Source organism: Clarias gariepinus, chromosome 15 (genome assembly GCF_024256425.1).
Source record: "Clarias gariepinus isolate MV-2021 ecotype Netherlands chromosome 15, CGAR_prim_01v2, whole genome shotgun sequence".
In the NCBI taxonomy this organism is placed as follows: domain Eukaryota; kingdom Metazoa; phylum Chordata; class Actinopteri; order Siluriformes; family Clariidae; genus Clarias; species Clarias gariepinus.
Window position 1 is genome coordinate 30,482,501 of NC_071114.1, and position 27,879 is coordinate 30,510,379.

The 27,879-nt window shown below is 42.5% G+C and overlaps 1 protein-coding gene across 5 annotated transcripts in view; it reads left to right on the forward strand.

Annotated features, from left to right (window-relative positions):
• The window catches only part of sox6 (SRY-box transcription factor 6), a 170,434-nt gene that overhangs the window by 27,732 nt on the left and 114,823 nt on the right, over nucleotides 1–27,879 (forward strand). For 3 of the 5 annotated variants that reach the window (XM_053512661.1, XM_053512662.1, XM_053512660.1), the window contains one exon: nucleotides 10,842–10,892. The exons of 1 other annotated variant lie outside the window; for it this stretch is intronic. In XM_053512661.1, the coding sequence (XP_053368636.1) occupies nucleotides 10,849–10,892 (44 nt within the window). In that variant the 5' untranslated portion in view covers nucleotides 10,842–10,848. Of the gene's footprint in view, nucleotides 1–10,405; nucleotides 10,687–10,841; nucleotides 10,893–27,879 lie in introns of those variants that run through there. One more of the 5 variants, XM_053512659.1, reaches the window with a different exon arrangement.

Below are 27,879 nucleotides of genomic sequence, written 5' to 3' on the forward strand. Positions count from 1 at the left end.
TCCGCTTTTCTTGCACGATGATCTTTAGTTCCGTCGTTACACTCATTTTGCCACGTGTGTTACGTGCTGACGAGTCCTTCGTTACATCCTGTCAAGAGTTGTGTTACGTTGTTACACCCTGTTTCCTCTTCTGTTCTGTAGTTTGCTACATTGTTACAGGCTGAAAGGTTCTTTGTTGTGTCATTTAAACACATTTACATCCTTTCTTACCTTAAAAAACAAACAAACTATTATTTACCCTCTTAGGTTTATTTGTGACCTAACAACAAAAAATGTAAAACATACCATGGTTTTTATTTTATGAAACTAAATTTGATCCTTTTTTTCAACGACACTTCAAGGAAGCCTTTTTGACTCAAGAAACAACAGAAAGTTTTGAAAAATTGCATCGTTTACACTAAAACTATTTTGCACAAAATGAATCTGAATTTGATTGTAGGAAACGTTGCGATCTCACGTCAAAATGTTTTTATGAACGCACACCCGGACATACATCACCACCAACCAATCAGCATTAACCTGCGGACCCGAATCGCAGAAAAAAACATAACAAGCAGTTAGCATGTTGCCATATTTGTCTATAATCCCCCTTTTTTTGACGTAAGACAAATATGTAAATGTGTTAAAGATAAGCAGAAGTATAAACACTATCAGTTGCTGATATGACAAAGGTGACATTTCCATTTTCACGACGTACGTGTCATATATACATGCGTACGAGCCCCTAAAACTCTAAACTCTAGCCTGTTCCCGCGCGCCTCATCAGTAAACGTGTTCGTTCTCATTCGCACCTCGGCTAATTGAAAGTCCATTAGCTTACACACAATGCCGCGAGCGCGGGTTTAAAGCTGCCAGTACGCATTAGAGAGCGCACCGTGTGGTTCTAGTCTCGACGCACGCTCTTGTCTCCTTCGTTTTAGATTTTTCCATAAAGCGTCCGCCCCGGATTCCCCGCACGCGCCCATCAACGAGGCCTTGTGCGCTCATTAATCTAAATTCCTTTGCAACTTTAATCTGCATGTTTAATTAATCACAAAAACAAGGTGGTGAGTAATTTGGGCAAACGTGTGGCTTGTTTGTGCCCGCCGTTTAATCACTCCTGTGTGAACTCGTTTGGAAACACCTGAGGATGCAGGCAGCCACCCGCCATCATCATCAACCCCCCCACAACAACATACCCCCCCTCCCCCCCTTCCTTCTCAATAGACACTCTTTGTCAGCGCGTGCCATTCATCTAATAAAGCTTTCCGGAGCGTTCCGTCATTTTGCATTTAGCCTGTCTCTGCGCTGATGTCTCTGTGGAGCGCGGGGTCTCCAGGAATGATTTTCTGCAAGGAAAGGGGAAAAAAATTAAATAAACAGCTCAACAGACAGCGTAATGAAAATGAATAACCTTTGGGTGGTTATTTTCTCATGCATTATCTGCGCGTCCCCAGTTACACTTCTCCACTGACCCTCTCCTCTATTATTGTTGCAGACGATGTTCAATGGGGGTCAGAGTTTTTAATCTCGGCTGCGAAACCCGTCTGCTCGGCTCCGACTCGTCCCTCAGGAGGGACCCGACAGCCTAACATTTAATCAACGGGAATTTAGGATACGATTTAATTGTTGGAAATTGAATTATTGTAACACCTAAGCTCCTAAGAGGAAAGGGACGGCGTCCTCAGTGAAGCGTTTGGATTTACTCTGACGTGTCACAGGTTAAGGAATGAGATTTTTCCGATAGTTTTGCTTTTGCTTACGTTTTGCTACAATTGTTACACGATGAAAAGTCTTTTGTTACAGCTTCAGGAGACTCGATACTTTGTTACACAACACTGAATCCTGCTGTTTTGTAACATGTTGTATCTGTTCTATCGTCTGTAGTTACTATGTTACAAGAACTTTGTTGCACTCTAACACACATAGAGGAGTCTTTTATTACAATGTTACATTGTTACACTACGCGGAGTCTTTTGTCACATTGCTCTTTGGAGCAGCGCCTTTCGTTACTTTGTTTGTCTTTGTGATTATTCTCACGTGGTTACACGGTGCAGTGCGGCATTACACCGATTCAGGTATTTTGTTATATTGTTTACACCTGAAAAGTATTTTTGTTAGAAGATTTTCATTTAAATACGACATGATCCAGAGATCTTTGTTACATTAATGTAAGAGTTGTGTTACATCACGGAGAACTCTTTTTGTTATATAGTTATAAGAGATTTATTACATTGTTACAAGCTGAGAAGTCATTAGTTACAGCCTTGTGTTATATCCTCATGCAGTGATAAATATTTTTTGTTACACTGTTGTAGACAGGAAAAGTCTTTTTAGGGTTTTATTGCATCGTTTGTGTATTTTACACAGGGGTGGTGGCGGAATAAATTTAATAATCAAAACCGGTCAGTTTAACCCAACCAAATATTATGTCACAATCATGCAGTAAAATTACTGGTGAAACTGTTCAAAACATGATAAAGTGGTTGACTTTATCAATTCAATGTAATTAGCAAGTTGATCGAGAACCCCATCACACCATATCTGTTCACGTGTTCACGTGTTCACGTGTTCACGTCCCAGTGACAGGTCATCACAGTCCCGGCCATGTTTCTTCCGACATTTTTTTTTTTTTTTTATCCTTATTGTGCTTTATTCAACTCTCTTAATAGTGAAACGTAATAGCGACTTGGCAACGCTCCTTCCTTTCAACTCTAAGACGTCAGCAGAGAAGAAAAAAAAAAAAGAAGCTCAGTTTTACCTATTAGCTTTACGGGCGCGCGCGCCACACTGAGGAGCGTGTCATTAATCTCCAGGCTTCCACAGCTGCGAAGCGTAATGCATAACTAAAAGTCCTGTAAAATGAATTAATGATTTCAACCATGAACTTTTCTCCCAAAACACCATGAATTCTCCGGAGCTGATAATGCACGCGCACCTCTCGCTCCCCAACCCCGCGGGTGTGAAATCCGTGTTACGTCGAGAGTTTGCGAGTTAATTGATTCGCAAATTATTTAAAGTTGGTGGGGCTCGAGGGAACGCTCAGCTCTAATGACGCCCATTCCCAAAGAGGGGAACAAACCCTTGGGGGGGGGCTTTCTGTCTGTCTTTCTTTCTTTCTTTCTTTCTTTCTTTCCATCACTCTTTTCTTTCTTCATCCAAGCTGAATAGTAATAAGCTAACAAGCTTAATGAAAGACATACAGAGGCCCTGTTTTTTCTTCTTGTCCTCCCCCACAAAGCCTTGTCTCGGGGCCTTGAAGCCTCTCGTCGCAGCGCGGATGAAGGCGGCATTCGCACAGTAAATCCCGAGCGATTGTTCGGAGTGAATGCCTGCGCTGCTTTCGCATTGTGTCACTTCACCGAGGCTGACCTTGGGTACGTGTCTCGCTCTAGAAAAACACAGAGAAAACCAGTTAATTGTTTTTTATTTTTTTTCTCACCTTTTATCATATACTTTCAATGTAAGCATCCATACAGACAAAGAGATGATTTATCAATAGTTTTTCATTTCCGTGCATTTCTTTACGAGGCCTTGACTGTGTTCAGTTTCACACAAGCGTACTGTAGACTTTTTATTAAAAAAAAGAAAAAACGCACACTCCGGCCTGATTGTCACATATTTTATTTGATTTTGCTGGATTTGTCTTGCCTACAGAACAAAGACGGCATTCTATAAGCAATGCCACACGTCCATTATAAATCACGTGTGAACCTGTGTTTGTTGTGGCGTACAGAAGATGAACATAAACACGCCTGTTCGGGAACGGCTGACGGAAAGGGCCGCCCTGACTTCATCATGACGCGAGAGTGCTCATTTTTTTTTTTATTTATTTATTTATTTATTTATTATTTTTGTTGTTGTTGTTGTTCAAATCTTGGCCTTGAATTGCAAGACGGAAAAAAATCTGCACACTAGAGCAAATAATAAAACTATCAGAGACATTATAGTTAAAGGTAGCTGATTATTTTTTTTCTTGCTCAGTTGTCTCATTCTGAAGGAAGCAGACGATGTGAAAATAATGACACGTTTTAGTTGCGCGCTAAATATTGGTGCACGCGTACACGTGAAAGCGGGACCGTGCTCCTTGGTGAAGTCGTGAGTCGAAGCGGAGGAGCGTATGGTGTGTGTAACCCGCTAAGTGGCTGCTGTGTCTCCGAGCTAATATCAAGGAGCGCCCTAATCCGAGCCCCATTAGCGAACGCTGTCATTCAGACACATGGTGTCGAGCTGATTTAAATAAAACCAAATGAAGATAGTTGTTTCTGCTCCCTTGGCTTCACTCATTGCCATAAACATATGCTCCGTGCCCTGCTTCTTTCCATCTTATTTATGACTTTAATTTGTTGTGTGTGTGTGTGTGTGTGTGTGTGTGTGTGTGTGTGTGTGTGTGTGTGGAGGGGGTTGTGGCTGCGCTGGAAATCAAATTTAATACAATTCTCCCAGGGACCCTGTCATATAATAACATGGTAATTTCTGTGTATCCTTTTGAAAAATGAGGAAATTAATTCTTCTTGACATGTTCTAATTATTCCGGTGTGAACGGGCGAATCCTCTTTCTCTCTCTCTCTCTCTCTCTCTCTCTCTCACTCTTTCACACACACACACACAGTCCCTCCCTCCCTTAGCTGTGTCGTAAACGCACGCGTGTGTGTGCTGTGGTGGCGGCGGCGGCGGGCGTCTAGGTGCTAATGCTGACCAGCAGTGCGATTAATTTGAGACACGAGCAGACACCTTTCAACACACCTTCCTAATGTCGCACAAATTAATTCACTACTCTCCTGGCTTCAGGGCCCCGAGGCGGAGGTGAGACGTGATACGGGACGTATTAGTCAGGGTGTGTGTGTGTGTGTGTGTGTGTGTGTGTGCTTTACGGATGCATCTTATCTTCACATCTCGTCCATTTTTTCATATGAAGTGTGAGTCGTGCGTGGATTGTACGATGATTTATTTATTTAAAAAAAAAACTTTTTTGCACTCTCTCTCTCTCTCTCTCTCTTTCTCTCTCTCCCCCCTGTATGAGATCCCAGCCCTGTCAAACCCCGTTCACACCACCCCGCGCTCCGCGGCTCCGAGCTGAAATGCTAATTTAATTAGTCTGTCATCAGTCACTTTTAAATACAGCGTTTTAGCTGCTAAAGGAATCTGATTTCTGGTCTCAGAAGGGCAGTGCAGCTGGCTTTGTGTCCCTTATGTGTGTTCGCCCTGGTACTAAACATAACCACACACACACACGCGCGCGCGCACACACACGGAGGTTATACATCTCCCAGCCGTGCGCGAGGTGAGGGGTTGCCTTGATGCAGCAGATGGAAATTAGTTCTCCGCCTCGCTCTCAAGGTAATAGCGCATGTGCTAACGCTCAGGTGCTACAGTGAAGAAATTCGCACTTTTAACCTGCCGCCGAGTCGCACCTGACAAATTACTGCTTACAGACAAAAGTCCAGGATCGTGTTAAAGACAGTGATATGAAAAATTATAATAATAAAATATTTATTTTTAAATTTTATTTATCCTTTATTTTTTACCAGGAATGTCCAATTGAGATAAATTCTCTCTTCTTCCAGGGAGTCCTGGCCGAGGTGGCAGCAACAAAGTTTAAAAGTTTCAACATATATACACATAGAACATACGATATTAACTCATATAAACATACAGACGTTCTGAATAAATAAAGAATGAAGAAATGGCAGTAAAAAAAAAAGTTTATACATTTCTTATTAAATATAAATATTTTTTTAACCCTGTGTTATTACTAAATTTAATGTAAGATCCTTAACATGTGGCAGAAATAATCAAAAACAGTCCTCCTTCTGTGTCTTTACATTATTAAACAAATCTATTTCAACTGTAACAAATTACAGTCATTTGTTTGTTACATTGATTCAAAGAATTTTCTTCCACTGTTGCACCACATGGAGTCTTTAGTTAAACTGTAACAAACGTTTAGTTACACAGTTAAACTCTGATCCTGTGTTACACTGTTACGAGACATTAGTTACATTGTTACACGATACTGGGGCTCTCCCTCTGTGGTTACACAAAAGTATCTTCTACGGAGTCTGAAGTTACACTGATACACAAACCTGAGTTCATAGTTACAGTGTTACAGGAGTTCCGTCGTTGTAGAGTACAGAGTGTTTCCGGGTTACAGGGCGATTGTTAAACCGCTTCACACACCGATGTTAAGGCGTCTGTAGTCACGTTGTTGTGTAACAGGTTTGTCTTTTGTTAAGTTGTTCCATGAGTGTTGTGTAACGTTGCTCCATGAGACCGGGCCTTGGTGACGTTTATTCCCTGATACTCGGTGTTTATTTACAGACTTTTGTTACATTGTTGCCTGAAACAGTGTTTAGTTACATTGTTACACGACACACAAGGTTTATTACAATGTAACATCTATATCACAACGTCGGCTCAAGAATATATCTGGATCTGCCTCTCATTGCTAAATGTAATCTAAGACTAGTCGTGTGTGTGTGTGTGTGTGTGTGCACTCTTGTCAGAACTGATTATCCTCCTGCATTTCCCCATCAATCTCTCTCCACGAGACTTCCTCCATCGCAGTCATTGATTAATTAATGGTGTGAAATGAAAACACCCGCAGGTATGCGCCTGCGTGACACGGTGTTCGAGCGAACGCTCTGGGTTCGAGCCCGGAAATCTATCAAAGCGCGAGACAAACGGACCTTCACTCCGCGCAAATGAAATAAAATAAAATAAAATAAAATAAAAAAGATTTCTGGTTATTTAATAAATATAAGGATGTAGAAGAGTGAGAGATAAAACATATTGTAATGTCATTATATCGTTATTACGGAGGAAGACTGCAATATGTACATCATGTAGCGCGAGCGTTTCTGACCAATCAGAGCTCGAGCTCATCTGGCATGCAAATTTATTCGTAAGGAAAATCTCGTTAGATGAGCTTAAAACGATCTTTGCAGCAATTTAACTAATCGTTCTTTTGGCGTTTCATATTAACGACTAAGACAAATTTGACTGGCTGTGCAAAAATATTGGCACCCTTAAAAAAACCCACAAACAAGGAATTGTTCATGCGCGCTGCAGTGGCCGAGCAGCGTTATTGGAAGACCTCTTTTCTTTTTTTCTAGCTTACTGTCAACTTTACCTTTTATGGAGTTGTGTGGGCGTGGCTAAATGTAAATATATCATAAATGACTTTGGTCATTTGTGGAAACTGCTGCACGCTTTAGGAAAAGGTTGATAAATGAGGCTGAGTGTATATAAGTACAAAGTATGTGTGTGTGTGTGTGTTTTACTAGTAGGTTACTACTGTGGAACATCCCAGCATGAAAGGGCAGTTGTCTTTTTTTGTTTTTCTCGCTCTAATTACGAACGGTGTCGACGTACGCAGCCAGCGATGGAGCGGAAAGTCAACAGAAGGGAATGCTGCGAGACTCAGGGGTTCGGGGAGACAGACCACAGAGGTGTAATTGATTTGCGATGTGTGTGTGTGTGTGTGTGTGTATATGTTCTCCTTCGTGTGTGTGTATTTGTGTAGAAGAACAGAGAAGTGAGAGCTTCACCATCATGGCGCTGAGAAGAGAAGAGGCTTTATATAATGTGCAGACGGGTGCTCTTTCTCTCTCTCTCTCTCTCTCTCTCTGACGGGGGCGTCGGCTAGCGCTGGATGAGTGATCCGGCATCTCCTCACCACATCTCCACACCCTTCGGTTTCTCCAGCATCTAGACTCCTTGTAGAAACCCGTCATCATCCTGGTGGTGGTGGTGGAAGATCTGATGCGCCTGATTTGACTCTCGGCCATCTTTAGGGCTTTAAACCCTCACTTCCCCTCCTCGTAGATTAAAAGCAGGGGGAGATTCATAGCGCCAAGTGTTTCTTTTCTTTTCTTTCTCTCCTTTTCTTTTAATCTCTGAAGGCTTTAAAGATCTCCTGAGTGTTGAATGAAGAGCATCTCTCCATGGAAGCTTCATAAAATGACAGAATCACTGGCTTCAGCGTTCGAGCCCACACACCCTGCCTGAGTTCGTCCCAAAGTTTTAAGAAGTGTGTGTGTGTGTGTGTGTGTGTGTGCTGGGAAGATGGCAGAGCGTCCAGAAGCCGTGTTAATAGCGAGAGCTTGTCGTCCATATGGTATTGCTTTAATGGACCACATTTGCTGCAGATGGCGAGAGCCTCGGCGTTTGGACACGGCCGGCTCTTGGCAGATTCTCCGATGAGGAGGAAAAAAAATGTATAAAAAAAGAGAAAAAGAAAACCGAAGAGAGAGAGAGAGAGAGAGAGAGGCTGCATGGCGCTCGTCTTTTAACGCTGATGTCGATCCTCCTCTCTTTTCCTATTTAGCGAATGGTTGCCCTTGGAAGGAGGTCTGTTCTAAATTTAAGACTTGCTGCTCTACTCTTTCTTTATTTTTTTCTTTCTTTCTGTCTTTCTCTTTTTTAATTCTTTTTTTCATGCATGTTGGGAGAAGAGCAAACACAATGTGGCTCAGTCACATTTTCCTCAGCTCAGTGTCCAAAACCGCACCTAACTCCCCGTGCACGGCACTCGTCCTCCTCTCCTCCTCTCCTCCTCTCCTTTACCGCAGCATGGCTTTCCTGAGCGAGTGATGGAGGGAGAAAAATAAAAAAGGGAGACAGAAGTGAGAGAATCATTCACACTCTCTCTGCCGCACAGTGTTGATTATTTTCAGACAACACCAAGTCTTTTCTTTTTTTTCTTCCACTTTTTTCCAACATCAATTATGACAGAACATCTCTTATTCATTTATTTATTTATTTATTTATTTTTATCCAGTTCTATTTAAATGGCTTGTTTTTCTTTTTTTCTTCCTTTTCTCGTTAAGAGTTAACTCCTGTCTCTCACACTGGAGACTCCTTCCATAAATAATTAACGGACATCTCTTGACAGTTGGACATCGCTGTGAAGAAGGAGCGGTTGCTATGGAAACGATAACATGTTAGAGCGAGTGCGTTAATATGAACCTGCGCTGTAGTCAGAGCTGCCGCTGTCGGGAATTAATCAACACCATGTGACCAATCAGAGAGCAGGATGCAAAGCTTGTGGTGCGTGTACAACAGATAAAATGTGTGTGTGTGTGTGTGTTTACTGCTGACAAAAAAGGCACATGTGAGAAAGGGTGAGATATGTGAAAGTGTTGCATACGTGTGTATGTGTGTAACGCTCCCTTCAAGTGACGAGGAGACACGCTTGATTGGCCAGGTTGCGATTTGACTGTTGTGTTCTCGCTGTGTCATTGCTCAGGCACCCAGAGACCCTCTTTATCCTCCTCTCCTCCTCCTCCTCTCCTCCTCCTCCTCCTCCTTCTTCTTCTTCTCATTTCTCAAACACCTGATTGTGAGAAAAGTCCCAGGCCAGACTCGTGGAGACACTGTATCCCTCTCTCAGTCTTTCCATTCTCTCATAAGACTTTGTCTCTTACCACAGAGAGAGAGCGAGAGAGCGAGAGAGGAAAAGGGAGGAGGAGGAGGAGAGACACGAGGCTAAATTACACCCATCTCACTGTGTAGCGTTTGGGCGTCTTTCTGCTCCGTTGTGTCTCGTTTATGATGAGAGAGCGCCGTGTAACGACCTGAGACAAATCGCTAATTAGCTTCAGCGCTTGATGAATTTGGGCTGCCGGCGGGAGCGCGTTTAATGTTTTTTAAAGATATATAAATTAATATAGATAAATATATATATAAATAAATAACTAAATTCAAAATAAAAAGTGCTGTTGAGGAAATGCATCATCCGTCTCCAGCTGTGGACGCGAGCGAGAAATGAGTTCACCGTTGGCCTTTTTTATGACCTCATTCACACTGAGAGCAGCGCCAAGACAAATCAGTGAGGAACAGAAAGAAATAAGTTTAAAAAAAAAACAAGCAAAAACAAACATAAAGGAGTAAAAAAAAAAAAATGTAAACAAATGCATGCACATAAATAAATAAATAAATAAACAAATAAACAAACAAATAAATAATAGATTTATTTCCCCTAATTTTTTTTTCTCAGGACAAAAATTGCAAATTGATTAATAAAAAAAATGAACAAAAATATAATAAATAAAACATCATATGAAAATAATATTAATACTTTTGATCTGATGCTCTGTTCAGAGTTCTGTGGAGAAGGTGACCACGCTCCTGTAGGGTTCTAGCATATCACAGAACCTTATAGGGTTCTTAAAGGAGAACTTTTTCGTTCTGATGTATGTGATTTTATATATATATATATATATATAAGAGCAGTAACAGGCTAATGCAGAACATCTGGCTTCCATTTCCAAACACGTGCTCTTACATTTGCGGTGCAAAAGGCTGCTGCTGAGTGAGCCGTGTGTGTGTGTGTGTGTGTGTGTGTGTATTTGAGTGAGTGGTGACATCACGACCATAACCCTGCATGCCTGGATGCAGGACACGTTGTTCGCTCGGTACGGCGTTGGCACGGCGATGGCGCGGTTGTAGGCCCCTGCGGTCGGGCTCCCTGAAGCCCAGAAGCCGCCGAGGTCCCGTCACACATGGCTGGCATCTGGAGCAGAGCTGTTCTGTTCTGTTCTGTTCTGTTCTGCTCTTTAGCGGGGAACACAGGGAGGGAACCAGGCGCTATACGATAACGTATCATCAGCTTGAGGCTGGAAAACCATACGCGCTAATGACAAATGGCTGCTTTTCAGGCAGGATCGAGGTTGTGGAAACGGGCTTTGTTCTTTCCTGGAAGATGTGTGTGTATATATATAAATAATAATAATAAAAATATATATATATAAGACATTCCTTTTTGACGTTGCTTTTTTATCATTATTTTTGTCTTGTGCCAGTTTGACTCTTTGTGCTAAAAAGTTACAATGGCTCTCTGTGTATTTCTCCTGCCACAGAACCCAAATGCTGAACATGGAGGGCTTTCTGCGTAGCAGCTTTTTACTGAGGTCAGTCGCTTTAGTTTTTACGTACGGGGGGGAGGGGGGGTTGTTAAGGAAAAAAAAAAATTACAGAAAAATCCTCATCTGTCTTTTCATCTAGCATCTAGTAATCACACCTAGCCTTTTAGCTGTTGAGCAGGAGTGTGTGTGTGTGTGTTAGTGTGTGCATGCTCACACGACGTTGCCGAGTGTACGGGTGTAAGCATGTGTCTTCCCGCCCCTCCCTCCAGACCGAAACACGTCTCTCTTACTGCATGCACGTGTCTCTGAGAATATATTTATATATTTTTTTACATTTATTTTCTCACCACTTCCTGTTGGTGTGTGTATGTATGTTGTTTTTTTTTGTGCCACAAGAGTCATAACCGGTTACAACTATTTTATTATTTCTTTTCTTTTTACCCCCCCCCCCACCCATCCAGCCCTCCTCCACCACCTTCCTGTGATTCTAATTAAGAATTTGTGCTTGTCATTACACAGAGGAAGTAAATAAGAGAGCGCGAGCGTGTAGGCCATCGGGCTGTTTGTGCACCGAGCACCTTCCCCCTGTCTTGAATTCGCGAGTAGCAGCCCTAATTAGCGATCTCTCATTAAAAGCAGTGACAGCGTCTGCCTTTCAAAGCTGTTGTCAGCCAAACTTTACTAAAGCTAATGAATCCCCTTTGATTTCTTTTTTCAAAAGGTCATTTATTTGATTAAATTAACAGCATATATTTTCTGTTTCTCTCTCTCTCTCTCTCTCTCTCTCTCTCTCCGTATATGCAATTTGCAGAAATACAGTTAGATCCATGATGAAGTACACGACCCTGTGATGAATGTGATTTTCAATTAAAGCAGTCCAAGATCAGGACCTGAAATAAATTAATAAGCCATATAATATGGCATTTTACTATATATATATATATATATAGATAAAGGTGTATTTTCTTATTGAAAAGTTTACAGTTTAGTGCTATAAGTGATATCCTGCTGTGTGTTTCATAAACACACAAAGCAAAGTGCGCGGTTCTGTTTCCTGAGCGCTCCGTGTGTCTGTGGAAGTTCCGCCCATCTGTCGTTTTTTTTTTTTTTTTTTAACCTCCCTTTTTAACTTATTAGAAATAATCATATTAAAAGTAAGAAGAGAAAAAAAAAAAACCCACCCAGGAACATGTTTACACCTTCTTCACCCTCATTCAACATGACAGGAGTCATGAATATGCATGATTATGCAAATTCGGAAAACCTCACACGAGCTAACTCGGCCGCGCGACTGCGATTTCAGAAGCGAAGCGTTTTTATTTATTTATTTTAAACATTGTCATTTATTGCTGATGTATTTAAATATACAGTATGTATAAAAACCTTATGGGATATAAAATAAAAATCGCAACCGATAATTGTTTTTAAAAAACCCGGTGCATTAATCGAGTCCGCTAGTCAGGCGGCTTAGCGTGCGGTAGACTTTGTATCGGAAACGATCCCTCCATGATGTAATCAGTGTACTGTTTAAACGGAATTGCGTCATGGTTCTAATCTTCAGGAGCGACGTTAAACAGATTCACAGACTCATTTACACATTCTCGTGTTTATTATGAGATTTAGAGCGAGTGTTCGTTGTAAATGAGACGTGAAGTGGTTCGAGGGCCACTTGTTGAAAGCCAGCGTACATGTCATGATGGCGGTAGAAGATCTCACGCTCTTAGTCGCGTTAGCGTCCTCGTCCTCCCTGCGTCTGTGTGAGGTTCCTCTGGGTTCTTCACTTTTCCTCAGCGCCTCAACAGCCAGCTGTCTGGTCCGGCACGGCACACGATCCTCCATCACTCCCAGTTATCTCCAGTATACAGTAGACTCTGGGAAAATATGCATACTGTGACTAGAGAGAGAGAAAAAAATGAACTTATCATCATCATTTCATCAAATCCGTCCGTCTTAAGTCCTTCAGTGTCCCTCTTCATCCCTCTGGAGTGTGACTTGATTTAAAGTGAATGCATTGTGTAAGATTCATGCCGATTACTGTGTGTTAGTCACAGCTTTTTTTTTTTTTTTTTTAACAAGAATACAGGGATCATGTGATACCAGATCAAAGCAATCTGGCCCAAAGGAACTCACTTTAGGATTGATCTGATCGTCTGGAACTCGTCTGGAACTCCAGGTCTCCGACCTTGAACGTTTGAACCTGTTGAATGTTTTGTTGCTCCCTCTCTCTCTTTTTTTTCTTTCTCTCGAATAAATAAATAAACAAAGTCGGAACCCCGTGACTCCAGTGTACACGCCTCAGTCGCGCAGATTTATGACACAGCTCCGTCTTTGTGCTTTCTCTCCAGAGCGAAGTAGCGTTGTGCTTGTTTTTTAACTTTTTCTTATGACTAACTGCCGTGACGTGTTCGAAAGTGCGACGTGTTTTTATTCTCCATGGATGAAATGAACCGGTCCTGTGGCGAATGAACCCTGCGGCTTATCTCATTTATCTGCTGCGATAGGTGCGCTATAGAGGAAATGATCAGCCATGTGGACCCACACACACACACACACACACACACACACACACACACAGAGACGTCTCTAACAGCCGCCGGCCTAATCCCACAGGGCGGGACCTCCTCCTCCTCCTCCTCCTCCTCCGTCCCTGTCATTATTTGATGTAATGAAAGGAGAAAGTGTGTAACAGTGAGATTGTTAATTAATTTAGTCTAACAAGATGAAGATAAATGAAGCTCCAGTGAAGGTGGACGAAGTGAAAAAGGGGCCGGCTTAGCATTCTTTCTCCTTTCTCTCCTTCCTCTCGTACTTCCCGGCCTGGCTAAGACACACACACGTTAACACAGCTACTCATTTTTATAGATTTTTTTTAAGATAGTTTTTTTTTTTTATTAGTTACGTTGATGACGAGCTACAATTCGTAACTACCGGATATGTCTTTTTTCTTTTTTTCTAGACTGTGTGTAGTTATGTTTACGTTTTTTTTACGGAACAGGACAAAAGACTCTCTGTGATTATTACATTTCTGATACAGATTTCAGTTTTTTTTATTTATTTTTTTATTTAAGAAAGATACATGCTATGCTACATGCTTAACATGTCATTCACTGATTATTTACCGGGCATAAGAAGTAAAAAGACAAAGAAAAAACAAAAACTCTCCACTTCTCCTTAAAAAGTAGACAGTTTCAGGGGAAAAAAAAGGGAAAAAAGTAGGAGTCTATTAAGAGTCTTCTGTTGGAGAACAATTAGGAAACCCAAGAGCGGGCCGATCACGGTGGCAGCCATTCTCTTCCTCTTTTATTTTTCAAGTCTCCAACAATGTCTTGTTGATTGTGTGGACAACGCCGGGACAATCGCGCTTTCTGTTCTGGTGGACGGAGCGGCATTGGAAACGTCCGCCGCTCCATAATGGCCTCATTCTTGTTATTCTACGGAGGAATCGCGCATTCCCGGTGCGTCATTATTTTGCAAATTTCTGATTAGCTCATCGCGTCGTCCGTGCGAACGCGAACCCTAGCTAATTAGAGGGAGGAGAGCGCCAGCGTTCGTTTGCCCCCGTCCCGCTTACGAGTTAAAAGGTAGGCACTCGATGAGCCAATAATATGAAGAAAGGTGGTGAAAAAGCAAGGATTAGCCCGGTTGCCGTAGTAACTTCAGCGTCCGTCTGTGACGAGAACAATGGACTTGTGTTTCTCCACCACCTTGCCTTAAAAAAAATAATAAAAGAGAGAAAGACCCTTTTTAAACGCAAAAGCGGAGTCCTGGCCTAACGGGCTCTTCGCCGGGGGGACGATCGCCGAGGGACAGGCGGAGACGACTAGGTCACGGTGTAATCCAAGGACACCACGAGTCCACGACTGCTTTTACAACAGCGGTTTGTTTTTTCGGGTTTCAATTGAATCTGACGCAAAAGATCGTCCTCTCGTTCATGGAGGTGAAGAAAAAGCGATCAGAGTGGGACAGGACAGGAAAAAAAGGAAAAAAGTTTAGCTTAGCCAAAACGTACTTGTTCCTAACTGACTCTAAATAAACACGGACGAGATTTATGCCAGAGATTTGCAAGAAAAATAAATGCGCAAATTAGACGGTGCTGTTTGGACGGGATCCAGTCATCTCAGGGAGAAGAAAAAGTCAGGGATAAGACACCTCTTCTTTCATTTCTGGCACCTGATCTGGCAAGGAGCGTTCGATTCGCTGGCCCGCACGTCCACGCGTACGCGCCCGTTCTCCCTCTCTCTCAGCCACGGCCAACACAAACAGCTAGCGCGTCCACCGCCAATATTATTCCAGAGTCTGAGAATCGTGTTGTTTTAGCATTTTATCTGGCGAATATAGAAACATAATTGTATCGTGTTACGATAAAAAAAAAATTAAATAAATCAAACACCGCGCGTCGCGTGTAATGACGACACGGCATAACTGGGACGAGCAAAGTCAAGAGCGAAGGGACGACTTCCTGAAAGCATCGGAATTGCCTGAGCTCCATTATTGTTCGGCGTGTCACCGACAGTATGTTCATGATGTACAGTCTGGGTTCCTCTGGTGGTTCTCCTCACCTTTTATATCCCCTATTACAACTGGAATATGTCCGCTCGCATTAAGCTAATTTATGGGGCGGGCCGCTATAACGGCAGCTCGGGTTAATGAATTTGGCATCGCTAATTATGGCTAAGTATGAGATTCAGCAGATGGAAGAGACTGTAAAGTAGAGCGCTCGACACCGAGACATTCATCTTCATCGTCAGCTTTATCTCCGAGTTAATCTTCTGGCCATCGGAGGAACGGACACGCCGGGGCGAGGAGTGCTGAAGATCATTCCTTTGCTTTTTTTTTTTTTTTTTACCTCCAGAACATTAGGATGATGTTGGTCTTTAGAATTCCTCACGTAAAGGATTTAAATAGAAATAATAAAAAGACTAATAGTCTATAATTTGATTAAATAAGATTGGAAGAGAGCGAGACATGAAACAACAAACTTTAAGTTTAACAATAATGTTGTTATTTCTGCTTTTGTGTGTGTGTGTGTGTGTTATTTTTGTAAAGAACGTACACAGATCTCGATGTCTCATCTCTATCGCTGTTAAAAGCGTGCCTTCCTCCCACTTTCTGTTTTTGATGGTTTCCCTTAGATACACTGTGTGATTTGTTGGAATCTAAGAAGCGTTAATTATCCAATAAACCCTTTAGAGAAAACCTTGAGGAAGCACCACTCCTCCAAGAGTACACAGTATAATAACGTTGTGTGTGTGTGTGTGTGTGTGTGCGGTACAAATTTCGAATGATTCCTCATTATTGTTCTCTAGAACACGTCCAGAGTTTCATATTTACCTTTTGGTCCTTTACTGGTTCTTCAAGAGTTTGTTCCTCAAAGAATTGAGTTTGTAGAACCTGAGGATCCTCAACTTATTCAGAAAGTGTTTAAGGAACGCTGTGAGAACCAGGAAGCCTGAACCAGGAGTTCTTTCTGTTTTCGCTTATGTTACAGCAGCTATAAACAGTCGGATCTTCCACGACCTCTTTACTTCTTATGAGTTAATCAGACAGAAAAATACGAAGTTTGTTCACAGAGAAACCGCAAAGAAGTGTGAACTGCAGCGAATTCAACACTTTTTCTTTCCTTTTTTTACGTTCCTTTTCGCTTCCTGTTGCTTCGAGGGCATCACGCGGTGACGCGCAGCTCCTTGAACTTGTCCTGCATCCATTTTTCTCTCTCCCTCCATCTGTCTGCATCCTTTTATCAGCCTCTCGCTCGCTCTCGAGCCACAAGTGCTTCCGCTCTCTCTCTCTCTCTCTCTCTCTCTCTCTCTCTGAGCCTCACCGCAGCCTCGCGCCCGCGTCGCTCGCAGCCTTTCCATTCCGATTTCAATTATCATGTTAGTTTTTGTGATTAGACTCATGTCCTCGAGGAATCAGACCCCTCTCTCTCTCTCTCTCTCTCTCTCTCTCTCTCTCATACGCCGTATCTCTTCCCCTCTGCAATCAGATGGGATCTGATGAATTGCGCACGTAATTACGGAAGTTATTGAATATGCAGATCGCTGATGACTCTGGGTGTAGTTGTTAGCGTGGCGTTATCTCCGACTCTAGGAAACAAGAGGCCCGCTCGAGACCCACTCAAGTAACGAGAGAGGGGACCAGTGGACGCCATTAGCTCGGGATAATGGCGCGCTCGAAAAGCGGCGAAACTCAATTAAGACGTCCATTATGATTGGTCTTGTTTGTGTGTGCGTGTGTGTGTGTGGAAGGACATGCTGCTGCAGCTGCCGCTCTCAGTCTCTGGCGTGGGCACTGACTAGCGCAATCTGAGCGGTTAGCGATGCTGGGAGACAAGATCTAAGTATTCTCACCGCGAGATGTTTCCTCGTCCTTGCCAATTAAACGAATAGGAGGTTTCTGATGCTAATTCTAATGCTACGATGCTAACAATCTGTATGAATTCTGCGCGGGTAAATTTGCATCAATAAGCTCTTGTTGTGTTTCTCGCGACCCTCCTTGCTGGATTTTTTTAACAGCGCAGCCTCGTCACTGAGTGATATCAAGATTTTTGGAAAACACCTTAACACCTCTGAGAGTCCCCTTTCTTTTCCCTCATGCATGCAGTAAACACACACACACACACACACACACACACACACACACCAGTTTATTTTTAAGACTGTTCTTTAGTGCACTGAGGTATAGAAACCCTATTTAAGTTAAGTTTTTGCCTACTGGGTCCAAAATGGGCGGAGTTTGTCTAAAAGGCGTGGCTTGGTGACATCATTATTTATAGTTACTATGTAAGACAGCAGGTTAAACGCTTTTTCATAAAGAAATAACTTTCTGGATGTTTATTTATATGTTTATTTATTTATTTTTATCATTCCATCTAGCACCAGGTACCCGACAGACCCTCGAATTAAAAACTGAGAACCATCTAAAGAACCGATAAGGAACCCTCGCGTTCTATGAGGGTACACTATGAGTGCGTTGCCTTGTAGAGAAGTTCTTCTCGTCATTAAGGCGTTTAGATGATTTTACGCATGACTAACGCACGCAGAACAAATATCTACACACACACACACAAACACACACAGAAAGTACAGTTTCCTGTCTTATATTCATTACATCTTCAGAAATGAGTCATTGTGAGAGAGAGAGACACACACTCACATACACACACACATACACACACACACGCACACACACACACACACACACACATGCACTGCTTTGTTTCTGGCCTAATGATGGCTGTTCAATATTGACTCTAAATCCCTGAGCGTTGGTCTGAGTGGAACTCGCCGCGCCGAACAGAACCTCCACCGCCGGTCTGTTCGTCACCTTTAGATGAAAATCTCAGAAAATCGAGTTTGTTAGCACCAGAGGAACCGAGGAACCCTGAGGAGCTCATCACACTCACACACACACACACACACACACTCACACACTTACACTCACACACACACTCGTCACATTCTATTTATTTTTTTTACTTCCTCTTTTTGACTTTCCCGAGTGTTACTACGCTCCTGGAGCGCTTCGGGGGATTTACAGCGTCGAGCCTTTAATTAGCTAATGACAAATTTAATGAATTTAAAAGTTGTGCAGCATAAAGGCAGCGTGGACAAGCACGGCCACACACACACACACACACACGTGCTTCTGCTCACTGCACAGCTTATTCTCTTTGTGTGTGTGTGTGTGTGTGTGTGTGATTACTACCTGTTTTTTCTGAACATTATTAAATCTAATGTACTTACTAAACGAATGAATAAATAATAATAATGATGATGATAATAATAATAATAGATTTTATTGTTTATTTATTTATTTATTTATAAAGAACTTAATTTTTTCTCTAAATTTTAGTGACATTTTTCCATCTCAGTATTAAGAAACTCTTTATTCATCACTGCACTGTCGCCTCGCACCTCCAGGGTCTGGGTTCGATTCCCGCCTCGGGCTCTGTGTGTGTGTGTGTGTGTGTGTGTATTTGCGTGTTCTCCCCGTGCTTGGTGGGTTCTCTCCGGGTACTCCGGTTTCCTCCACCTGTCCAAAAACATACAGATTAGCCCAACTGGCCCGTGTTTGTGTCATTATTTCTTTTCTCTAAAAGGCGTTTATATACAATGTATTGCAACAATTACATTTTTACTTTTTTTTTTAATGATGATTTAGTTTCATACTCAGTTGTAACTGTACAATATGAATAAATCCACACTACAGTAAACATTATGAGGATTATAACAGTAGGATTCGGTTTATTCAGTACTTTGTGTCTCGGAAAACACGAGCGAGCACCTTCGAGGAACTTTCTCTTAAGTGTGGTGATCACGGTTGCTGCAGTCACGTGTGTGTGTGTGTGTGTGTCTGATGTTAACAGGATTGAGTGCCGACTTTCGGCTCAGGGTTAAATAAGGAGCTTAAACTCGAGTAATCAGCATATTAAGAGGTCGGGATTGTGTCGCCCCGGACGTGGGCTGATGTTCGCTCTGGTGTAGATTGTGTGTGTGTGTGTGTGTGTGTGTTAGCGTTGTCAGGACTCCGATAACACGGGGATAACACACATATTGCGAAAGGCGACCTTTGTCAGCACACGGCTATTGTTTGCGGACGGGGTCGCGCGCTCGGCCGGGCTGTGAAACTCACATCTGCTGCCTGAGCGACGGAGAGGCGGAGTGTTCGGGGATATGGAGGGATGAGGAGGGAAGTGTGAGTGTGGTCGTAGGGGATGGGAAAAGGGGCGGAGTCTAGCCCTGTCTCTGTCTCTATCCTCTTATCAAATATTTGTCTGGCCTTCACTGGATATTTACCTTCGCTCTTGTTTGCTCTGCGTATTTAAGCCTAACCAGGCTGCAGACACGGCGTACATTAGACTCCCTCTGATGTCTGATGGATTATTCTCCTCTCGCAGGAAGCGCCTGCTCTTATTATTATTATTATTATTATTATTATTATCATTATTATTATTATTATTATTATTCTGACGGTGTGACGACCTGCAACACCTCTGTCGCAAAGTCAATGTGCCGAATTTTTTCTTCTATAAGTATAGAAATCATTTCCCTGAACTGAAAAAGGAAGAACTCCGCCAAAACCAAACACATGAGGGGCGTTCAAGTCAAACCGGGACTTTTGATTGTACACGGTTCTGAGAGTAAACACTCCCTTTATGTCTCTATATAATCCCCTGATACACTGATGCACTTATCCCAGTGTCTCACTAGTGATGGACACCATCAAGGGAGAAAGTTCTCTCAGTACACCAGAGCCACGATCGGACTGTCTGTCTTATTCACGTCTGAAACGCCGGCCTCCCAGGAACTCCTTAAATGTCTTTTCCAAACATGTGTAAATGTCTCGGAGCGAGGTCAGGACTGAACACGGGACGAGGCCATAACCCCAAGCCGAGTTCCTGTAATGTGAGTTACAAAAACGTTCAACGTTTCAGACAACGTAACAGACCTGATGTGGTTCCATCCACTGACTTCAAGAGAAAAGTCGTGTGTTGATGGATGGGGTTCTGTTCCATCTTCTGGTCTTAGTTTCAAGGCCACCTTTGGTCTTTAATAAGATTCTGTGTAAGGAAAAATTCTTGTTGATCCAGACTTTCGGGCCACAATGTATATAAACGTAAAAAAAATATTAATATTTATTTATACAGTACAGTATATAATGATCAGCAAAACTCACATGTTTTTTTATTTCATCTTTTAATTTATTTTTAAGTCTGAGGTTTTTTTTTTCTCCTTTTTTTTTTTTTGCTCATTTGAAATATCTGTATTTGAGAAGAAGGAGGAGGTTGATGATCCTACAAGACTTAGATAGCATTAAATCTTTTGTCCCTGGTGCTCGGAGCTCTTGTGTAAACAGACAAACAGAAGTGATGTTAATTTACTCCTCAGTCCTCCTCCTCCTTCACGTCCCTCAAGTCCTCTCCCGAACGTCCTCCACTCCAAACACGGGCTTGCTTAATATGCTTTTGATTGATTTGCCGACGGTGATCTACGTCTACACGGACTGTCTTTAGTACACACACATGCATGAACACACACACACACACACACACACACAAAGAGCCTCTTTGTGTTCCCGAGGCGTGTGAGGGAGATGAGGAGAGCCGAGATTATCCTGATCATTTCGTACTGGTTTCGGACGGGGCTCTTGAAAAACCGCACCGAGCAGGATGACTGCGGTGGAGAGCGACCACAACAGAGTCGTGGACGGACGCCAGGGACAGATACACACACACACACACACACACACGTGCACCGTATCCAGTCCCACACTCCTGAGGTTTGTTTTTTTTGCTTTACTTTTAGTAAAGGAAGCAATTTCAGCCGTGATTTCATTCCAAAACCTTGTTGTGACGCACACGTCTGCCAGGAAAAGAAGCGGGTAAAGAAGAAAAAAAAAACACACACACACACACACAAAAAAAAAACGATAGAATAAAGAGCTGAAGATGAACGTGTTAGTCAACATGACTTCTCTGGCTGCGTTACAGCAGGGATGAAGTTACCGAGAGCTTTCACGTCTCCACATCGCTTGGCGCGGTGCTGCGGAAGCCGCGAGCGAACCGTACTCCCTGATTTTTCCCTGGTTAGTCTCCAGAACTCCGGCTACCGCGCCGTTTCATCCCGAAGGACTTTGGATTTGTGTCCTCAATCAAGTCATCGCTGTAAATATGTGGCCCGAACCAGAGGCTGGCGAAGGACACGAATGCTGTCTGCTGTAGCTGAGTAAAAGCAGAGACTCGGCAGGGCAGAATGTTAGTCGAGTAAAGGTAGAAGTCCTCCACATACGTGTGTACTCGAGCAAAAGTACAGAAGTACTCACCTTATAATTTAATCATGTATTAGCGCACAGGGGCCTTTCTCCATAGTAAAATGATCCCCCTCTCTCTCTCTCTCTCTCTCTCTCTCTCTTTCCGACCCCGGGCCTAACTCTGCGTTTATACTTAAATGCACCACAATGACGCGTAAACGTTAAATCTCTACGTACGTGCACAACACAAAAGCGTGATCTTATCTAGGTTTAAGAGCGACACATCAAACATCCAAAACGACCTGCTCGCACGATTCCTCCGATTATAGACGATTATATATCAGGCGATTCTTCTGTCATTACGTGTTTGACGTGCAAAGATGGAGGAAAAACGTGTAACTATTACAGACGTGAACTTTTGTTAATCAGTTTTCATTCAAATCCAATCAACCGTCCAGTTTCCATTTGAGAATTGATTTATACTTTTAAAATGATTCGGGTAAACTTACAAACATGGAATGAAATTAAATTTTTCTGAAAATATACCCTGGCTTTTACGGAAGGTACAAAACATTTTTTTTTCTTCTATCAAGATACTCAAGATTCTTTCGTAAAATTAGCTGCGCTTTTTTTTTTGTTTTTTTTAACTCTTCTTCTTCTTTTGTGTTTATCTGCAGCTGGTGCGTTACTGCCACCTCCTGGACTGGAGTGCGGTGCAGACAATTAACAGAAAAAAACCCCCTAAATAATCACTTTATATGAGAGTCGTGACATTTAAACAATAAGGACACAAATCACACAGCGTTTCAGTGTTACTTTTGGTAGTTTTTTTTTTATACTTTCAAAAATATAAAATATAGCTCCTTGAGCTGAAACAGTCTACTGAAACTCCGAAATCTGTGCTTTAATCATTCAAGTCATTAAACATGTGTATGAAAGCGATTATGTAACAGGAAGCAGGAAGTGGAGGAGGTTGTTGGTGCGAGTAGCCAGGACTGGTACAGTAGCTTGCTTTGCTAATCTGATCTGAGGCGCTAGCCTGGAGCTGTAGCGTGAACAGTTTGCAGACTCTAGTGTTAGCATTAAAGTTAGCTTTAATGCTAGTTTCGAAAAATGAAAATAAAGACACGCCCACAAACAGGCGACAGCGGTATCTGTTACAACACGCGCGAGACAGACCGCTAGCGACATGAGCGACTGAACTCCTGCTAACTGCGCTAGCTATTATCTCGTAGCTCTGAGGCAGATTTCAGACCCCAGCTCTCGCTCCTCACATTTTTCTTCTATTTGCTGTCAATCACATGGTTCCCGTATCCCAAAGAAATCAGAGTGTGTTCATTTGCCCCGGTATTTACCCCAGGCCTCCTGTCTGACCTGTCACCCGGCCACACACCGCTGCCCACGCTTCCCCGTCCACGAGCCGCTGGCGAACCGGTTTTCCGCTCTTCCACTCGCCAATCAGTGTCAGCTTCCAGCAGAATAATGAGGCTTAATCGTAAATTGCCGAGGTGCGGCCCGGCCGAGCCTGACTGCTTAACATGGCCTCATCTGGGTGGAGCAAATGAACTACCCCTGTTTTGATTTTCCGACTGAAGAGCCACACCAAAGCCGGCTTTGGTGTCGAGCGCCTTTTTTCGTCCGTTCGTCCCTTCGCTCGTTCGCTTTTTTCCTTCATCTCGTCTCATCTCATTTTCTTTCCTTATGTCAGAGAAAGTCAGACTCACAAGTATTCTACTGTCTCTCATGGGTGGAGCTCGTCACCCTGAGGAGAGGAACTTGGCATGAGGGGTTGAGAGGGAAGAAAAAAATAGACAAAAGAGGGAGAGAGAGAGAGAGAGAGAGAGTTAAGGGGACGAGGCAAAGCACTGACTAACGAGCTGTTGTCCGTCCCGAAGGGTCCAAAATAGCAGCTCAATCAAAGCAGCGTTAAAGGTAATTTCCTCAATTTGCTTCTTCTCCACATAAATCCTATTTATGAGACGAGAATGGAACAGAACAAAACGCCTATTCTTTGGATTAGCCGCTGAAAATTTCCAATTTGGGGGAACACGGCCTGACGAGGAGGCCTATTTTTGGAAAAAAAAAAAAAAGAGAGAGAGAGAAAGGAATTACAGGGATGGTCCCTGGAGAAAGCCGGCCAGTGTGTGCCAGCATTCCAGATGTCCACACACCACTCGTACCAGCCTCGACCAGGATGTGTGTGTGTGTGTTTCTTTTTCTTTTTTTACTTTTTTTGTTCTTGTTTTGTTTTTGATGACCTCATGAAAACTTTACGCACACACTCGTTCTACTCGCTCTCGTTCGTTTCTCTCCAGCGTCCCTCGTTTCCACTCCGCTCCTTCATTATCAGCCATTGTTCCACCATTTCTCTGGCCCAGTCCCTCTTGTTTTTTCTTTCTTTCTTTCTTTCTTTTCCCCCCCTCTTTCCATCACTGGGACTGACACATAGTTTTTCCCCTCCTCTCATTCACTCTTTTACTTCATCCATCCTCCGTGATAGGTAGTTTGTTAGTTAGTTCGCAAGTTATTTATTTTTTAAGAAAAAGAAAAGAGAGATAAAAGCAAACTATCTATCATCCCTCTCCTTCTTGCATTATTACTTTTTTTTTACTTCTTTTTCAAAAAAAAAAAACAACAACAACCCAGAAATACCACCAACGTTTTTTGGACTCGTGTTTTTTTTCAAACACATTTACTCTCTCAATTGAGCTTTGTGGGATTTTTTTTTTGTGTGATTTACATCCGCTCTTTTCAGGATGAATAAAAAGAGAAGAGCTTTAAGTTTGGACAGTTTATGCAAAATTGTGCTGCAAAAAATGAATACAAAAAAAAAATCCAATAAACGGATAAATAAATGAAAATGAAACCCAGATCAGTGAAGTTGCTCGGTGTGTTTTTGTTCAGCTTTAGCATTAAAAATAAGAAAAGATTTGGAGAGAATTTCAGGCTGGGGTTGTGGACTCAGAGTCAGCGGGCGAGTTGTGCATTGTGTCCTTCCTGCCAGATTCCGATCTGTTTGCTTTCCCGTGTGCTCACAAAGGGCTCATAACTTAGTGTCAGCTCGCGAGGCGAGCCACAAAGCACCCCAGTGTTGCTCGGCTAGCGCTCTGCTCGACGGCTCCGCTGGCTTGAAAGTTTACTGACTTTACACGGCAAACGATGGACGCCACCTTGGAACGACCGTGATCCGTAGGATCCTGATTTTTTTCAAAAAGAGAAAGAGAACGGAAACAAAAACACCAGGCTTCTTTCTTTTCTCGTCTCGGGATCTCGATGCGAAACGGAGCGCTCGTGTGCGTGTGTGTGTGTGTGTGTGTGTGTGTGTGTGAGAGAGAGGGAGAGCATATGTGAGTGTGTGAGCAGTGGAGCTTGCCACCGCCTCTGCTGGTTCTTCAGTGTGTGTGTAAGAGAGTGTGTGTGTGTGTGTGTGTGTGTGGGGTTCATTTAGTCTTTTCCGCTTCTCTCGGTGGATATGTTCTCTCTGAGACGGCGTGCCATCAGACCGGGACAAGTGCACGCCAGAGAGTGTAGGAGAGAGGGAGAGAGAGAGAGAGGGACTGCGTGTAAATGTGTGTGTGTGAAAGAGAGAGAAAGAGAGAGTGTGTGAGAGTGTGTGTGTGGGTGATTTCGGACATTTTTTTTTCCGTAAGTTGTAATGCCATCCAGTGCTGAAGTGGTGAGCGTCGGAGAGGAGAGAGGGCCGGTGGCTGAGGAGGAGGAGGAGGAGGAGGAGGGCAGACTGTGAGTGTTTACTGATTTGTTACCTGATCTCTCAACCACACACACACACACACACACACACACACACACACTTAGACACAGCATCTGATAAAAAGTTGTTAAACCCCGGCGCAGCTCAACCTGAATATTATTCCTTGTAATAATTCTTTTAATTGCCTGCACATGAAGTCGTTTTCAGCACTTCATATCTGAAGTGCACTTTTTTATTCCTCCTCCTTCACTCCCTCACTCACTCCCTCCCTCACTCACTCACTCACTCACTCGTTTGCTCACTTGCTTAAAGGGTTCTTCTAAGTGCTGGATATTTAAAAGTGTAGTGTATGAGCAGAAAGAGAGAGAGAGAGAGAGAGAGAGAGAGAGATGAAGCAGTGCTGTCATAATGAAGTTGACTTTTCGAGGACGGATGGGTCAACATTTACAGAGGAACCATTTAAACAAATTAATCTGGACAACTCTTTAGGTGGCTTTTAGAAGAGCGCAGGAATCTCTCACCTCGCCTCGTTCTGGGTGTTTCAGGATCATCGTCTGTGATTATTGCACGATGATTGCTGTTGGGTTTGAGACCATTATAACGGGAACTGGTTTTCTTCCTCCATAACGTTCACCAGAATAGCTTTATTAAAAGCAAGAATAATAAAAACATTAATAATAATAATAATAATAATAAACTTAGACAATAATGATGATTATAATAATTTTGTTAAAAATAAAAACAATAATAACAATAATAATAAAAACTAAGATACTAATAATAATACTATAATAATTATAATGCTGATAATATTAATAATAACTGAAATACTACTACTACTAATAATAATAATAACAATAATAACGAAAATAATAATAATAATACAAAAAATGTGATAATAATAATATTACATGCACATAACAATATTTATTCAATTATAGAAAAAGTTACATTTTAGTAATGATGTTCGGTACTCGTCTCTCTCTCTCTCTCTCTCTCTTTTCATGAAACCGTATGAACAATCCGAGCGCCTGCTCACACTCCTGATAATTGAATTGTGCTAAACGCCTGTAGGTGTGTTAGTGATGTTCCCAGATGCTGAACAGAAAGCTGATTAGCGGAGGTGAGGACGCTGAGGGCCTCGTCACCTGTGTGAGCTTCTGTTCTCTCTCTCTCTCTCTCTCTCTCTCTCTCTGCCTGCTAGTCTTTTCCTGCCGTACCCTCTGTAACATGTGTATGTGACGTCTTGACATCATCAGCGTCTGGTGAAAATGAGGAAAAAATTCCAGAGACTCAGATCGGTAGACAGACATGTGCAATAATTTCACTTATAAATAATGTTTATAATATTTACGCGGCTGTAACCTGGGAAACGGCATGAGTTCATAAAGCAAGAAAAATGGACATGAAGTAAACATGCAGGAGCGTTACAGAGGACGGGGAAAATAAATTAAATTAAAGACGAGCGCTGGAAGTCACGGTGAAAATACTCAGATAGATTAATTATACTTTTTAAAGAAATAATAAACGTTCAGGATCAAAAACAGGAGTCGGTTTCAATTAGAAGTTTTAACAAGTTTGTATGTTAGAGTTATTTCAAGGATGACTTTTAACTGCTATATAATAATAATAATAATAATAATAATACTTATAATAATAATAATAATCATCATCATCATTTATATATTATTATTATTATTATTATTATTATTATTATTATTTGTGTGTATACATGTGTGTGTTCTCTGTAACTCCATGGAAACTTGAAGCCCAATCGAAAAGCAGCTTTCTGCCATTTTTCAGCTCGCCCCATCCTCAGCTCCTGGAACAATGGCTCTCTTGTGTTTTTTTCTTCCCCTTTTTTTGTTTTTTTAAAAAAATATTTCTTTTCCCATACGTTTGAATTGGACGATGGCATTTCTCATGTGTGTGTGCACGTGTGTGTGTGTGTGTGTGTGTGTGTGTGTGTAAGTAATGTTTTCCTCCAGAGTTGACTTGGTGATTTAGGGCACTGAGGGCTGAGGGTTGAAGGGGTTAGGTGGGAGGGGTTTTGTAGGGGGGTGTGGGGGGGGGGTTCACTGGGCTTTAACGGGGCAGCTCAGTAGTTACTGATCACTATTGTCTATAAAAGGTCAAGAGAGAGGGACAGCGGGGTGAGAGAGAGAGGGAGAGAGACGGGGTGTCTTGCGATTGAGAAAGGTGAAAGCGGATATCCTAAGACACATGGCCTCGAGTCATAAGACCTTCAGGGACACCAGCACGCAGGATGGAGGAGGGTGTGTGTGTGTGTGTGTGTGTGTGTGTGTGTGTGTGTGTGTGTGTTTGTGTGTGTGTGCTTTGAACCAATTAAACAGAGGTTTGTTTCTGCGTGATGAAACATTAGCACGGGCAACAATTCATGAGTCAAAGCATTCCGCGCACACACACGGCCACATGAGCCCCTCGCTGCCCAAGGACGTAACTCTTAATCCTTTTAAAACACGCTGCAATATTGTCAGCTATATATAGAGGCCCTCTCTGTTTGCCTCGACTCTTCTCTGGGGGCATCGAGTGTGTGTGTGTGTGTGT